Source organism: Heteronotia binoei, chromosome 5, assembly GCF_032191835.1.
Source record: "Heteronotia binoei isolate CCM8104 ecotype False Entrance Well chromosome 5, APGP_CSIRO_Hbin_v1, whole genome shotgun sequence".
Taxonomy (NCBI): Eukaryota; Metazoa; Chordata; class Lepidosauria; order Squamata; family Gekkonidae; genus Heteronotia; species Heteronotia binoei.
Genome location: NC_083227.1, coordinates 96438086 through 96455793, shown reverse-complemented (window position 1 = coordinate 96455793; position 17708 = coordinate 96438086). Strand labels below are relative to the sequence as shown.

General features: G+C 40.7%; 2 protein-coding genes across 3 annotated transcripts in view; one reads left to right on the top strand and one right to left on the bottom strand.

Annotated features, from left to right (window-relative positions):
- Positions 1–8049, bottom strand: part of TIMP4 (TIMP metallopeptidase inhibitor 4) — a 35562-nt gene extending 27513 nt beyond the window's left edge. Inside the window, exon 1 of the mRNA XM_060238297.1 lies at positions 7704–8049. Within this exon, the coding sequence (XP_060094280.1) occupies positions 7704–7833 (130 nt within the window). The 5' untranslated portion in view covers positions 7834–8049. The remainder of the gene's footprint in view (positions 1–7703) is intronic.
- Positions 1–17708, top strand: part of SYN2 (synapsin II) — a 454742-nt gene that overhangs the window by 306707 nt on the left and 130327 nt on the right. The window lies entirely within an intron of this gene.

Sequence of the window (17708 nt, the reverse complement as noted above, 5' to 3'; positions counted from 1 at the left end):
TTTACCCGAAACCAACTGTGGACCCTTAATGAAACAAACACTGTACTAGTAAATATATCACCATTCAATAATTTTCACAAATATGAATGAGACGTATTATCGCACATTGGAATGGACTTAGCTTTATCATGAACTTTGAGAATTTATACATCAATGTTATTGATTATTAATAAATTTGTATGTAGTTGTTCAATTTGTAATATTTGTGAAAATTATTGAATGATGATATTTGTACGTACAGTGTTTGTTTTGTTAAGAATCCATAGTTGGTTTCAGGTTTCCCTAATCTACATTTATGCCTTTAAGTATGCTTGAATTACATAAATTAGCAAGCAACATGAACATTATCATATTAGAGTATATGCAGATTAAGATGCTTCTGAAGGCATAAGGGCTATTACCAAGTTGGTAACCTTACACCCATCCTCAGGGTGTTATACTTTTAGGATGTCTTGCAGTGCACTTCTAAGCAAGTCTACTCAGAATCCTGATGGATGGAGCTTACTCCTACAAGCCTGTGCTTAAGAATGCAGCAATAAAGAAGAGAAAGCACTGATATACACAAATAGACTGTGGTCAGTTAACTAACAAAAACTCATAATGTATTGAAAATTATTCATACAATATAATAAATCCATAATGACAGTTGAATCCACAAGATGCAATGAATTCCTATATATTGAAAAACGTCAAGTCCAATAAATTTACCCAGTTCAATAAAGTACTTGTGCTGCATTGTTTGTCAATTAACACTCTTAATTCTGGACACCCCAAAACCACCTCCAACATTGCTTGCTAGCTGGTCAGTATGTTTCAGTCAACCTTAGAATCATAGAATCATAGAGTTGGAAGGGACCTCTAGGGTCATCTAGTCAAACTCCCTGCACAATGCAGGAGACTCACAACACTTCCCCCTAAATTCACAGGATCTTCATTGGTGTCAGATGGCCATCTAGCCTCTGTTTAAAAACCTCCAAGGAAGGAGAGCCCACCACCTCCCGAGGAAGCCTGTTCCACTGAGGAATCACTCTAATGGTCAGGAAATTCTTCCTAATGTTGAGCCAGAAACTCTTTTGATTTAATTTCAACCCATTGGTTCTAGTCCTACCTTTCAGGGCCACAGAAAACAATTCCACACCATCCTCTATATGACAGCCCTTCAAGTACTTGGAGATGGTGATCATATCAGCTCTCAGCCACCTCCTCTCCAGGCTAAACATCCCCAGCTCCTTCAACCTTTCCTCATAGGACTTGGTCTCCAGACCCCTCACCTTTCTCATGGAGGGAATGGTAAATTGTCCACAAATTCATATATCACTCTAATATATTGACATTCACACCAAGTACAGATTGTTTTTTGATGCTTTTGAGATGTGGTGCTGGAAAAGAATCTTGAGAGTCCCTTGGACTGTAAGATCAAATCAGTCAGTCCTAAGGGAAATCAACCCTGACTGTTCCCTGGAAGGTCAGATGCTAAAGCTGAAGCTCAAATATTTTGGCCACCAAATAAGAAGGGAGCACTCACTGGAGAAGATCCTGATGCTGAAAAAGACAGAAGGCAAAAGAAGAAGGGGATGGCAAAAGATGAGATGGCTGGACAGTGTTACTGATGTAACAAACACGAATTTGAGCAGACTTCGGAGGATGGTGGAAGACAGGAGGGCTTGGCGTGACTTTGTCCATGGGGTCGCAAAGAGTTGGACTCGACTGTGCAACTGAACAACAAAACAGATTGTCTACTGCGGACATTTTTCAATATATAGGAATTCATTGCATCTTAAGGATTCAGTTGTTCTTAGAAGTACACTGTAAATCAGTAGGCTTCAGGAATCCAAAACTATAGCCAACCCTAAAACAGTAAGATATCATTTCATGGTCTTAAAAAAAGCACACTTCAGCACATCTCAGAGAAATACATAAATACCTACATGTCTGTAATTTTTGCTCACAAAAATACATTACTTGAATGAAATAGGTACATTATGAAAAATCAAAGCATTTTTTAATTCTATAAACTAGCTGAAAAATATAATTCTACTGTATATAAAATTTAAAAACAAAAGTCATTTAATATTATATTCCCTTGGTTACAAAATTTTCTGTCTTCTCTATAACTGATATTTTAATAGATTCAGGATAGAAAACTTCTCTTTCTTCTTAGCCACTGCACTCTGGTCCACGTAGTTTAGCTTTTAATAACAATAAGAAAATAAAAAATCAATGGCAGGTTTTTAATTTTTTAAAATCCTGGCTTTATTTCTGGAAAAGCTCAGCTTGCCAAGTCCCAAATGCCTTAGATCCAAAGTGGCTTCTAAAGCTGCTGTTCTTCATGCTGCATACAATCTATTGGTACATTGACAGAGCATAAAGAGGCCATAGAATCATAATGATACCCACATTAGAAAAAGGCTCCTTGGGCACATGTAGAAAGGTAATGCCATTTGGCTCATTCTAGCCAATTCTGATGCTGAAGCCTTACTTTCTGCATCTATGGTCTCCAGGCATCAGATTCAGCAGGAGCTGAGGGTTCCCCCTCCTTCTCCCCACTTTGTCCATTGAATAGTAGGTGCAGCTGCATAACAATCCCTGAATAAGCTCCACCACCTATTTTTCTACAAAACGACCCCTGCTGACATAAATATAAACCAATGGCCTTGAATGGGGTTACCAATCCCCAGGTGAGGGCAGGGGATCCTCCGATTTGGAGGCCCTCCCCCCACTTCAGGATCATCAAAAAGCGAGGGAGGGGAGGGAAATGTCTGCTGGGCATTCCATTATTCCCTAAGGAGACTGATTCCCATAGGTATAATGGAGAATTGATCCATGGGTACCTGGGGCTCTGGGGAGGCTGTTTTTGGAGATAGAGGCACCAAATTTGCAGCATAACATCAGGTTCCACTCCTTAAGATACCCTCCAAGTTTCAAAAAGATTGTACCAGGGGGTCCAATATATGAGCCCCAAAAGAAAGTGCCACTATCCTTAATTATTTCCAATGGAGGGAAGGCATATAAAGGTGTGCAGTCCCTTTAAATTTGATGGCAAGAACTCCCTTTGGAGTTCAATTATGCTTGTCATAACCTTGCTCCTGACTCCACCCCCAAAGTCTCCTGGCTCCACCCCCAAAGTCCTCAGATATTTTTTTTAATTGGACCTGGCAACGCTAGTCTTGAATAGCTAAACTCCAATTTGAAAGGGGAGTGGGTAATCACCCAAAACGTCCCAAGTTTCTGTCATGGTCTAAATGACAATAGCTGTAGTTTGTGAAACAAGACTGATAGATCAAGGGAGTATAGACTCCCCCTTTCCCTTAGCAAGCTACATTGCTAGGTTACAAAGAGTGCCAACCATTACTGCATATTCTCTATTTGTTTATTTTATTTTTAAAAATTATGCTACCTCTCAAGGTACCTGCCCAAGTCAGTTTACAAAATAAAATAATATAACCCCCAAACATTATAAGATATTAATTAAAATCCAACCTTGGGGGGGAGGGAAAACCCAACATAAAATCCTAGATCATAAAAACAGACCACAGATAACTTTAAAAAAAACTTCCAGATTGAAATTTAAAAAAAAAAAATCAACCCATAATTACAGACTTGGGTAAAGAGAAACATTTTGGTCTGCCAATTAAAGAAAGCAACCAGATGAGCCTCAAGGGGAAGGGCATTCTACAAATGAGGCTCCCTTACTGAAAAAGCCCTGCCTGTCACCTCTGCAGGCAGGTGAAGCAGATCTTAACCAGTCAGACAGACAATATGAGAGGTAGTGGACATTCAAGTATCTTGGCCCCTAGCCTTTTAGGGCTTTAAAGATAAGAAACAGCACTTTGAGTTGTGCCTGTGGAAAAATGGATAACTTATCTAGATCTTTCAGCTCTGGAGTGATAAGGTCCCTGTATCACACCCATGACAATACCCTGGCTGCTGAGTTTTGGATGAGCAGAAGTTTCCAGATTATTTTCAAAAGCAACCCCACATCTAGATCATACTTAAATCAGTTCACATACATCCATTCTTCAAATATAGCCTTCCAGCCACTTTCACTTATAATGATAAGAAGGCAATTTAGTTTGAAATGTACTGCTTCATTACGGTATTAATGTGAAAGAAGAGAGCCATTTGTGAACTGGATGTGTATTCTAGGCAATATAGATTTTAATTCAATTCACAAGCAACAGCAATTCAAAGACTGCAAGATCATAATCCAAAGAGAATTACTGATCAGGATGTCAGCTCAGTAATACCTGATTTCATATCTCATTGAAAACTTGACAACATCATGAACACATTTAATATTAAGATGTTCTTTTTTTTTTTACTAAAAAGCAAGAGACAGGCTTATAACATATGCAAGGACAGTTTATACGATGAAATGTCTTTGTGCCCTGTAAAGAAGTTCTCCAGTAGGTAACAGCCATTTATCACTATCATCTGTGACATTTGCTATGAATGAATGCAACTTGCCCGCTGGCTGACCACTTCAGAGAAGTGAGTTGAAATGAACCTTGATTGTTTGCCAGCCAGAGAAGACATGCCAAGGCTGCTATATCCAGAAGCTTCATGCACCTAGAGATGGATAAGGAAGGAGAAGCCACATCTTCTCTTACCCACTTGTGCACTGCAATTTGTATATTTTTATAGAATTAAATTAAGAATATACAAAAGGACACATAAATATATTGGAACATAGTTCTGCAGCTTAATATATGTTCCTATACATTTATTCTAGGGAGCAATGCACAGTTGATAGATGTACACCTGCCCAAGTGCTAAGCAGTGACTATCAATTTATATTTAAAAAATCTCAACTTTCTGGAAGCTTCCTAAAGTATATGTTAGTCATACACTTTGAGCAGTGGTGCTCATTATTACAAATACAACGTTCACCCGTTATGTGGTTCTGAACAGTTACAGATTTTTACAGTCTGCAACTCTTACATCCACTTTTTGAAACTGAGAAAAATCCTCTTTTGCTCTCTGAAATAAGTCTGAAATAAAACAAAGTTAGGAGGATAGGCACAGCACATAAAGTGTTCTGTATTTTGAAGAAGTAGGTCACAGGAAGCTTGGTTATTGAGCTGCTTTTGCAAGGCCAAACTGATGTGGACAGTGCTGGTGGGCTACTACCTTTATTGTGTATTGTACTACAGGACAGTTTCTGCTGTCATAGATATTAATGTAGCTTTAATTCATGTTTTTATGTGCTCTCATCCTTCTTGGTATCTAAGCCTGCCGGTCTGCTTTGTTCCAAGTTACTTGGGCCTATTTGGTAGTTATGGGGTGTTTTGAAACTGAGCATAGCTTGAAGCAACAAAAGATCCCCTGACAGGAATAGACAAAATGTCACACCACTAGTCACACAGACAAATGGGACAGTGAAAGTGCTCCTTGTTTAGTCTTGGGAATGCTGAGGGTTCTGAATTAGCCAGAGGTTGTTCAAGTGAGGTCTGTTGGTTTAACCAATGCCTATGCCACCCTTCCATATTCAAGAAGTAAATGTATGAAAAGTTGGAAAGTTCAAGAATTTAAATCTGAGGTTTTAATTATTTAAAGTGTTGTTGATTTAATATGCTTGTTTGTTTTGCCTTAATTTTAATGTTCTGAAATACTGTTTCAGAACAATAATTGTTTTTAAACATTTGTGTTTTAGATCCAGTTAAGCAAATAAGCTCCTAAAGTGGCAGATGTCCAGATTTAATTATTCATCACGTTTAAAAGCACTCTATAAGTACAGGTACATATTCTCCCATCCAAGATTGGTTTCTATAAAAGCTATACAAAAAATAGAGACATTCCCCAGCAATTCACACCCAAGAGCAGAGATGCACAAAAGCAATGTTGATTAATGTCCTTCATAGAAATCTTTTGGTTCTTTTCAGAACTCTACAACCACCTCCCCAATCTATCTCTATTCCTTCTCTCCTGGTTTCTGATTGAGAAAAGTGGACATCAGGAAACAGTAAATATTCTCTCTCCAGACTTTCCAAAGCAAACACTTAGATCACAGAAGTGTTACTTTATGATTTTAAGTATAGAAGCAGGGGTTAGAGTAAATCAACAGAGAACTGGAAAAATCAGAAATATAGATTATAAGAGATTTATGCACAATCATGTAATCTGTTTCTACAGCATATTTATTCCATTTGGTCTCAACCCCCACTCCCTTGACTCTCTGGCATATAAACAACTCTGAACTCTGAGTAAATAAAGGTTCTGTAGCCCAGACCAAATATAATGCATTTAGTTGCTCATACAACTGAATTTAAAACTTCATGCATCTGACAAAGTGGATTGTCTCACAAATACATTTCCCACAAATGAGTACTATAATACTCTTTAACATAAAGTTGTTTTGGGTGTGTGCTGTTTATATATTAAAAATGGCTTCTTGCCGCACTGCATTAATTGGGGCTATTTTAACTATGCTGATAATAAGCATGCATTTAATTTGGTTAAAGGGAGCATTTTGCAAAGTCAGCTCTTAGAGACTAGAAAATTGTATACCATATTTGAGTGGGGGAATCCTCTTTTTCCTTCTGTATCAATGTTTCTATTTGTTCTAAACTATGTGATGTCATAAAGTCTTTCAAACTGATTAGCAACATCTACTTGGGTGTATTCACTCTCAGAAAAAAAATGCATCAGGTGCATTTTGAATACTGCTCGGATTCTTTCAAAATGTTTAATGACGATTAAATTGATCTAAAAGTAACTAGTGCTTTTTTCTACACTTCAGAGAATTCCAATTTGGCATGTTTGGTATAGGTAATCTAATGAAAACACTACTTAACACAGCCAGATTAAGAAACACTTTAATTGGTGGTCTTAAACAGAGTTTAGAGTTTGTCATGGCTACAAAGATTTTCTGTCAGCTCATGAAAGCAATTAATCAGTATGCAGAAGGTATTGCCTGTCCCATAGAGATGCTAATTTTGTGACATTTTAGAAACTCATGTTCTACATTTACTGTTCACTCTGGATGGAAGCTAACTAGCCATAGCATGAGCAGATTGAAATGAAAAGAGTGTACAATGTCAATTTTTTTGTTTGAATGTTGCCTCTAATTGTGTATGATTTGTTTGCTAATGTGTAGACCAAAAGCTTAAAAGAAACTTAATATTTAAAATATATATTTTGAGACTGTATGTTCATTTTTAAATGTTCATTTTAAATGTTAAAAAATATTTTTAAGGAGTTAGCAGGCAGCCCAATTCCTCTGATTCCTCCAAGAAGGAGATAATTGTATAAGGAATCAATGAAAAATTAGATTATCATCTCACAGATCAATGAATGCTAATATCCAGTTTGTTCTGTTTGTGGGGTAACATAATAACAAAAAAAGATTCCTATAATCTATGCATATATTACATTACATTACATTTTTTTCATATTCAGTGTCAGCTGTTCTTAGCTCAGATTCTTGTTCCCGTAAAATCTATAAATGATTTAATACAGTACACTGCAATAGAGTGCATTTGCAGATAAAGCTGAAATGCTAAAGAAACAACTGTTTCTGAATGCATTTGAGCCTGTGTTTATTCTTGCAGTACTTTTTTTAAAAACCTTTTCTCAAGGAACCACATACTATTTGTTAGATGTGAAGCCCTAGAGAGTTGCAGAAAAACCACGACATTTAAATCTGGTGTCTGTTTCTTTCTTACTACCAGTGTAAAAAGTGTATATAACATTTTGTGACTCACCTAAAGCAGAATCGCAGATGAGCTGCTGTGGATGAGCAGGAGCGCAGCTGCAAGCTTCTATCAGCTCTTGAATCCTGAGGGTTAGAAGAAGTAACAGTGAAAATAACAAGGTACCGAACAGAGGATTCATGCTGCTTAAAACACTGCTTGCTGGCCAGCTTGAAGAAAATGTTCTTTCACTCTTGACTTGGTATCTAAACTTCCTAATGACTGTCTACTTTCTGCTCTGTGCAAGCAGCAATTCAGTTTCAGCAGTCTTAAAATGCTTCCCCCCCCTTTTTTTTTGTGGTGATGGGAGAGCCCTCCAAGCTCAGTTTAACTATATACTTATGTTAACTGACTTCTAATGTTCCTGACATAGGACCCCTTATTTATGACCCCAACACTTACTTGTAACCCCGCCTTCCTTTAAGCAAAGAGCATATCATTGGTGAAAATATTGTATGACAACTCTGTTGTACCAAAGGAAAGTTTACCTTATTTGATTACATCAAAATGTTGTTGTTATGCATCATTGTAAGCAATACTCAGGAGATCCTTTCAGAAAATGCATTCTACTTCTACTACAGTTGATTTTAGGATCTATGGGAGAATAAATATAAATTATACTGTGTGCCATTTTCCATTTCCTTTGTCATCAGAGTAAGCTGCAAGCACAAAGTCTATGCAAATTTTCATCATCAGATTCAGTTTTCATCTCAGTTCCTAATCTTTCCTTGTACCTTTCAACATTTTCTTGGATGTTCAGTACTCAGCCATAAACTGGGGAGCTGTCTGTGCTGGGTGGGAGTTGGAGAGGGAAAAGGACTCTGTTTTAGCATTGGCTACAGCAGGTAGCCAGCTCCAGGTTGACTCAGCCTTCCATCCTTCCAAAGTCAGTAAAATGAGTACCCAGCTTGCTGAGGGGAAAGTGTAGATGACTGGGGAAGGCAATGGCAAACCACCCCGTAAAAAGTCTGCTGTGAAAACGTTGTGAAAGCAACGTCACCCCAAAGTCGAAAACGACTGGTGCTTGCACAGGAGACTACCGTTACCTTTACAGCTAGGCAAATAATGCTGTTTTCTGCAGCCCTGCCCCCTGTATTTTAAACAGCCAGTTGCATGGCTTGGGGGCAGGACCAATAGACCTGAAGGTTTGGTGATTCCAGTTTGGCCCATACCACATTGTTAAAGCAAAGGGCTGCAAACAGGTGGGCATTCAATTCCCTCTGACAGCAAAAGGAAACAGAGGAGCAGTAGCAGTGATGATAGCAGAAACATTTGTCTGTTTGCCATTGGCATAGGCCAACATTTATTAAATACTTCAAGGACTTACTTTTAAGGCTACAGAAGTGGTAAATCCAAGCAACAAAGCAAAGGTTGCAATAAAGAACATTAGCTGCTACATTGTAATATAAGGGGTTTAATATCTGGAGTTTTACGGTTTGCCTTCTTGTGTCCATTTGGCTTGGTGAATTTTAACTTCTGTATTTTAAATTGTACCTTTATAGAAAGGCACTCTATAAATGGTTCATATTTGTTTGACATATTAGTTAACAGTTATAAAGTTCCTTAGCTTGGCTTTGTAATACTGGTAAGTTACCTCATTTTACAATCAGTGCTGAGCCAAAATCTACTGCTACAGGCATGCAGTTGCCAAACACTTTCTGTTTCTACAAAGTGTGCCTCCCATTTTGGTGATTTTTCTCTACTCTCTTGTACAGGAGATGTAAACTGTTTGCAGAGAGTGGGTGTAAGGGAATGTGTGTCTTTTGTCAAGGCAAGTATGCCAAGGATCCCCTACTTGGATCCGGTTGTATTTAGTGGAATATTATGTGTAAAACACAGGATTATTATTAATTTATTTTTTTATTTTATTCGATTTATATCCCGCCCTACCCCACTGAGGCGGGCTCAGGGTGGATCCACATTCATAAGCAGTTTATATGCTACATATCACTAGTGTTCAAATTGATTAAAAGTATCACTGAGCAGCACTGGCATGCATTAAGACCATCACTACAGTATAGCCAAGTAGCGAGCCCGGCTGCCTTGGCTATGGGGTCAAATTCCCTATGAGGGATTTCCTCTTTTCCCTATTCAAAGTGAAAAATCTAATATCATTATATACTCAAATTTGACTGAGTATTTGTCATCATAATGTCATCACATTCACTGTGTGATCGCTAATTGGCAAGAATCATATGAAGAAACCCCTTAGAATTAAAAATTGGGCAAAGCACCATCCGATTAGGTTAATAGATAAAAAATTGATTCAAAGGATACAAGGTAGAATGCATCAAAACTTAAAACATTGTGAAAATTTAACACAGTTCTAATAACTTCACTACATTCAGTAAGTTTTGATCCATAACTACACTTCACATTTCTATACAAACTGGTTTTTATACCTCTTTGTAATTTGGTAAACAGGAAGTGTTGTTCTTTATCCATGAGGTCAAAATAGAAGAAGAACAAAAAAAAATGAAATTGGATTTATACCCCACCCTTCACCCAGAGTCTCAGAGTAGCTTACAGTCTCCATTCTCTTCCCCTCCCCACAACAGGCATCCTGTGACATAAGTGGAGCTGAGAGAACTCTTTAGAAAACTGCTTTTGAGAGAACAGTTCTGAGAGAACTTGTAACTGACTCAAGGTCACATCAGCAGGTGCATGTGGAGAGTTGGGGAATCAAAACTGATTCTCCCAGATTAAGGTTTATGCTCCTAACCACTACACCAAACTGGCTCTCACAGGCTTCCTCATTTCCTCATCACACAGACTTCCTCATTTTCTGCCTCTTGACAATTTAACAATAGATTAAGACAAAACCACAGTTGTTATGCACATTTTGCTAACATTTTTTCCTACTGGAAAAGCTATTGTCAGTGTTTAGGCTGCTCACAAGGGGATAGTGTTCTCTCTAAACTGAGTGTGAGCTAGCTCACAGTTTTTAACCTTCTGCTCACACATTTTTGTTTTAGTTCAGGAAGGATGGCTCCAGAGCAAACTGAATGTAGTGAAGTTTATGTAGTAGTCAAATTGCTAGCTAACAACTTTAATGCCTGTAGTTCACAAAACAGAATTTTTGCTTACAAGATTCCACAGCTTAGCAGGAGCATTGCAAGGGAGTATGTCATTTTGATCCCCTCACTAGGATCCATGGTAGCAATCATTAGACAAGACAAGTGAGAAAGCTCCAGCAACATCTTATCAGTGCAGCACAGGCAGTAACTGCACTCCATTCTACAATCTCAGAATCAGAACAATATGATGCAGGGAACATTTCACCGTAGATAAAGGACTGGATCAACAACCTTTTTCCACTGGTGAAAAAGTAACGAGTGAATCCCCCGAACACCAAAAAGGATATGCTGAGCATCATGGAATATGCATTAACAAAAGCCATGTGGGATAGGGGTGATAAGAAAAAAAGAAATTGAGCAAGATTGATTGAAAAAATGTTGGGATCCAACCCAATGGATAAATGTTATAAGCTCATATTACAAATTTAGAGTTCAGAAGTTCTAAAAACTTCATTAATATCTCAAATAAACAAAGGAAGCATTTCCCTACTACTAATTTGCCTTTGTTTGTTATCTGTAACATCATTACATAATCGGGGGGGGGGGGGTTACGTCAACATGTGCAATATGAGATCCCTGATTGCCTAGGATCACACAGTAAATGAAAAGGAGCCTGAGAAGGAACGGAATTGAAAATTCAGTGGCAGCAGATCAGTATTTTACAGTCAGTATTGCACAAACAAGACAGATGATTAGAGAGATAGTAAGATTTTTCAAGAACCAATCCCAATCCCCAAAATCCACATTTTTCTCAGAACATATTTTTACCCAAGGGTATACATGCTGAAAGTCCTGCATTAAAACTATATATTAAAATGTTTGCTTCAGATTGTCATTATCATTCTTCCAGAATGGTTACAGAATTCCAAGATTCTTGGGCATGACAAAATACACACATTCTGAAAAAAAAAAAAAACATTGTTTCATGTTTGGGTGATAACTATCAGCAACAGCAGGCGTCTTGTTTTTCTTTCATTCTCCAAAATCCCCAGTCAGCACCTGGGGAGCAGGGCTCAACAGATCCTTCTCCTTTCTCCTTCTCCTTTCCTCCCTTCTTTGTAAGGGCAGGACCCTTTTTGCCTCCCATTACATAACTCTGCAAGTTAGGATGGCTGCAGGCACCTTATTCAAGGGCCCATAGAATACAATACAGCCTTGTGGTCTAGTTTGTTTGAAGAAAAAGGGGGTTGCACCAAGGCAAAATGAAAAAGAAAAAACATAATGGTGCAAAGGGAAATGGAATATTGATTGGTTATACAGCTCCTACGCATTTCACATGCAGCTTTATCAGGATGAATCGTTAGATTCTTTTTTGTTCCATTCCCATATTGAAGCAAAGTCACTTTGTATTTTCTTATCAAATTTGTTTCAAACCTCAGGGGCACTTAATGGACAGGCAGCATTAACTCCCCTGTAATCTTTGTATCGTTTGAATGAAAAGCAGCCAATCCACCAGCACCCCCAGTTGTCTCTCATATAGGAAATAATGGAACTTGAATAATTCTGGAATCCCAGAAAAACCAGAACCTGAATCTCAAGACAGTACCAGTACCTCAAAGTTTCAGGTTATCATGCTTCAGTTAGGGCCAGACTTATATACCACACTTAAGACAGCAAGGCCAAATAAGCATGGTTTGCAGGGATTAGGCTTAGAACATTAAAATTAAAGAAAGCTTAATAAATGAATTAAAATAATACACATGCATTTTTGAAGAATTTGGGCTGAGCAATGATACAAAGAAAAGATGAAAACCTGCAGAACTCTTTTCCTGTACCTAGTATTTACCCTAAATGATGTTTCGGTAGGACAGGACAGCTTTACTTGAAGTTGTCATCATTTAAAGTTCAGTATTACCTTAGTTCTCATGATTGGGACTTCTTCCAGTTATCTCTTGTCACATGGACAAGATGGAGGCCTTAGGGGAAAGTTCAGTTCCTCAAAGTTGGTACCTCCCTGGTCAGAAGCCATTAGGGTTGCCAGGTCAGACTCAAGAAATATCTGGGGACTTTGCAGTGGAGCCAGGAGACTTTGGGGGTGGGGCGCGGAACAAGGGTGTGACAAGCATGACTGAGTTCTGAAGGGAGTTCTGGCAATCACATTTAAAGGGACTGCACATCTTTTAAATGCCTTTACTCCATTGGGAAATAATGAAGGATAGGGGCACCTTCTTTTGGGGCTCATAGAATTGGACCCCTCGGCCCAATCTTTTTGAAACTTGGAGGCTGTTTTGAGGAGAGATACCAGATGCTATGCTGAATATTCGGGGTCTCTACCACAAAAAAAAACACCCCCAGAGCCCCAGATACCCACAGATCAATTCTCCATTATACCCTATGGGAATTGGTCTCCATAGGGTATAATGGAGTGTCCAGCAGACATTTCCCTCCCCCCCACCCGCTTTCTGGTAACCCAAGTGGTGGAGGGCCTCCAAACTGGGTGATCCCCTGCTCTCTGATTGGCCAGCATCAGCTGAGAGAAAGTAGTTGATCAGTTATGTACTGGAGGGGGGAAAGCTTTTCATCTGGAGTAAGCAAGCCAGTGACTTGGCTTCTAACAGAGAAAGAGAAAGCTGGAGTCAATGGTTCTAACAGGATGGCTGATAACAGATGGACAACTCTGAGACACCTTAGAAACTGACATGAAAAATCCTTTCAAACGCTAACATCTGCCGCCTGTCCCCATCCTGTACTCATCCCATCCTCTGGCATCCTCAAAGTGGCTCATAAAGCTCCCACTTTCAAAGTGGTAGCAAATTTTTCAGCCACACTCCAGTTGCCTCTTTGGTGTCTGGACACTGAAGCGTGCAAGCTAGGCATCTTGGCGGTATGAACCCACCAAGCCACCCCAAGCCACTTCTGACTTTTTTTTAACAAACTGCCCAGAGTGCATGAGCACATGTGTGCATGACCACTAAAATGTATGGGGGGGGGAAATAACCAAACCGTATCAAAGGAATACTGCACCACAGCCATCTGACCATGCCAAGGCACCCCTCGGGCGGGATAAGGGTGCCTTGTGCTGGAGCATGTGGACAGTTCAGGATGGTTCTTTCTGAGCCAGCCCGATTTGGGATGCCTCCCATCCTTCCCAAACTGTCTGTCTGTTATCAGCTGATTAGTCAGATGGGTTCTTCTTCTGAGAGAAAAGAAGAGAGAGACTCTTTTGCCCCAATTGAATAAGAACTACTCTGAGGGAGAATTGTGATTCTATGTCTAGAAAGCTTTAAAAAAAACCAACCCTGCTTTATATAAACATCATCACTGGAAGAGAGATTTTACAAGCATGACAGGGTTGTTAGGTTGTAACTGCCATTCAAGCCAAGTAGGAAAAAGATTATTGCTTCTTAGGAAAAGAAGAATAATTCCTGCCAGCTAAAAAGACCTGAGCTCTGAAGAGAACCCTGGTTTATGGTGAAGAGAATAAGCTTCAGGAGTTAGTGGAACACTGTGATTTCAAACAACAGAAAGTTAGATACTCAAAGAAAGAGAAAATCTCTAGGAAACTGTCTGAAGTAATAGCAAAACTGCTGAAATATACTAAGAAAAATACCTCCCACTGAAAAGATCTAGAAATCTTTTAAGACAAGAAGGCTCTTGTTTTTCCTCTCAGGTTCCTGCATTGGGTCAAAAGACAAACTAAATCTCTGACAAAGGGTGAGCAGGACAGGATATACATGTTTTTTGAGGGGTGGGGAGGTTAGAATTTTTAAAAATGGTGCCTCCTTATGGGCCCATTCTATTTTATAGGCCCATAGAATAGAATGGACTCCATACCCAATTTCACGGGGGCCCCCTCCGGCGATGCCCAGGGCAAGCACCCCCTCTGCTCTCCCCTAGATCTGGCCCTGAGAGTGGGATAGTCAAGTATTTTATGACAAAGAAGAAATACATGCTAAAGAGGGGCAACTCAGAGACAGAAGGGAACCAAATTTTGGTGGAGGAAATCTGCCTGAGGGCTGGGAAGTGACTGGGGTCTGTCATATATGGGTACCTGGTACTTACAGCTTAATGATTCCTTCCTCCAGTCCCCTCTCTCCAGCTATGAGTTTGCCACAACATTCCTGAACACACACACAGAGTAGCCAAAATAAATTGAAATAGTGGGATGAATTTAAGGGTGGAATGCTGCGAGACTCTTACTCTTTTCTACTGCTACAGACAGACTAACATGGCTACCTGTCTTCATCCATCCTCATTTATGTCTATGAGCTTAGTCCAGACATTACATTGTCCTGATTGTCTCATACTTTGGCAGCAGCTGATTTTCTTATTAACCAAAAGATTAACTGTAATCCTAGTTGCTACAGCAAAAATCCCTCAAAGAACAAGATGACACAGTACCAATTGCCTGTATGTAGAATTTTAATGTGGTTTCTCATATCTAGCACCCCATCAGACTATCAACAAATGTTAGGTGTACCTGCCCAAGGGCCACAGTCACAGACACACATCCTGGCACTGAGTTTAGTTGGAGAGTACACTTACACTATTTGTCCTGTCCAACTAATTATTACTTTTCCCCCAGGACTGATGATGATGATATTGAATTCATATGCCGCCCTCCACTCCAAATCCCAGAGTCTGAGTGCAGCTCACAATCTCCTTTTATTTTCCTCCCCACAACAGACAACCTGTGAGGTGGGTGGGGCTGAGAGAGCTATCCCAGAAGCTGCCCTTTCAAGGACAACTTTGCAAGAGCTATGGCTGACGCAAGGCCATTCCACAACTGCAGGTGGAGGAGTGGAGAATCAAACCCAGTTCTCTCAGATAAGAGTCCACACAGTTAACTACTACTCCAAACTGGCTCTTATCATGATGAACAAACTGAATATTTCCATGCAGTCCCCGGACTCATAGAAATGAGAGCTCAGCTTTTCTGTCTTACTCCCACTGAGTCAAAAATAAAAACATTTTAAAGGAGTAAGCTTGCCTGAAGAAAGCAAAACTGAACTTTCTTAATGCTTCTTCAGTAAACAGACTCTTTTCATTGATGGGATACTGCTGAAGTTCATGGCTAATTTCATGCTGTTTAGGAAATTAGTTATCCATCCTTCCTACTGTCTTGAGAATACATTGTTTTTAACCTGCTGATTAGAACAAATTCTTTAATTTTCACAAGCTGCTTGAATGCTGTAAATAGAGATGCCAGTTTCTCAATTCATAATTTCAAATAAAACAACCACCGTAGGTACATGCATCTATATCTATTATGACTCATCAATACTTTTTCAGTTGTTCATGTAATATGTTTGTTTGTTTTTTTTGTTTTCCAGAAGTACATTGCTGTGTATTTTCATAGAGGACCATTTTAAAAGGTAGTAAATCAATTACACACACAGGTCAGTCAAACTGTAGCTTTGCAATTTACAAACACCAGAAGCTTCAGATGAGGAATCTCTACTAAAGTAGTACTAGCACAGGTGTTGTTGTTTTTAAAGGAAACCACAAAAAAAACCCCCTAGAGGTAACCACTGCTTATGTACAATACTGAAAGCCATCCTCTAGCCAGGATTCATGGGAACTAATTTGGAACAATGGGACCTTTGTCAAACAATCTCTTCTGTAGTAGGGATGTGCAAAAAATAAATAAATCAATATTTGGGGGGGTGGGGGTTGGGTATATTGAACATGAAAAATATTGGTATTTCTCTATATTCCCAAATCCCAATACCAGTATGGTACTTAAATTCAGGAAATATTTGGGTTTGCTGATTTTTTTTTAGTTCCTTTATAGTCAATGATCCACACAGGCCATAATGGAGAATCAAGCCAAGAGTATCTGGGGCTATGGAGGGGGCTGTTTTTAAGGTAGATTTTTTTTGTGACTGGAAAGCCTGACTCATCCTCTTTACTATTAGATATAGTGATTGGTTATTCTGTACTTGGTAGTCTGGTTTAGGGAGTTCAAGGTGGTTTATACTTAGAGGCAGGAGGAGAAAGAGAAGATGCTAAAACTGAAAGGGAACCCTTAAAATCAGCAGAATAAAACTGATCTTACAACTAGGGGTGCTGCCAATCTCCTTAAAAAATAGTTTGAAAAAGACTGGACCAGGTAGGGTGGCCAGACCGTCCCGGTCACCCGGGAAAGTCCCGGTTCTGGCCCCCAATTCCCGCCTCCCGGGCTGGCTATACCGGGACCATTAGAGGTCCCGGTTTAGCCAGCGGGGAGCCAGCGGGGAGCCGGCGGGCCGCGCGCGCGGGGACGGTGGCGAGTGAGGGAGCCAGCGTCCCTGCGCGTGCGCACGACGGTGTGGCGGGCTCTGCGCATGCGCGGGGCCCGCCACAACGCCGTGCGCACGCGTAGGGACGCTGGCTCCCTCACTCGCCGCCTTCCCCGCCCATGTGCGGGGCCCGGCAGCGGTGCCGGAGGCCGGGGAGGCGGCGGAGAGGCCGGCGCTAGTCCCTGGAGGCCCTCCAGAGACCAGCGGAGGTGGCGGAGAGGCCGGCGCTGGTCGCTGGAGGCCCTCCAGAGACCAGCGGAGGCGGCGGAGAGGCCGGCGCTGGTCCCTGGAGGCCCTCCAGAGACCGGCAGAGAGGCCGGCGCTGGTCCCTGGAGGCCCTCCAGAGACCGGCGGAGGCGGCAGAGAGGTCGGCGCTGGTCCCTGGAGGCCCTCCAGAGACCGGCGGAGAGGCCGGCGCTGGTCCCTGGAGGCCCTCCAGAGACCAGCGGAGGTGGCGGAGAGGCCGGCGCTGGTCCCTGGAGGCCCTCCAGAGACCAGCGGAGGCCTGTCGGTCACTTCCGGGTTCCTGTCCTGCATCTCGACCTGTGTTATTAGTGACAGGCTGCTTTGGCGGGCCGCTGCGCCGGCCCCCTGGGTCCCACAACGATGGGACCGATGCCACAGGGACGGGCTCGAAACACTCTATAACCCCTCAAAAGAACAGCAGTCTAGCTCGCTTCCCCCGAGCCCTGCCGCCATAAGCCTCAAGGGGGCTCATT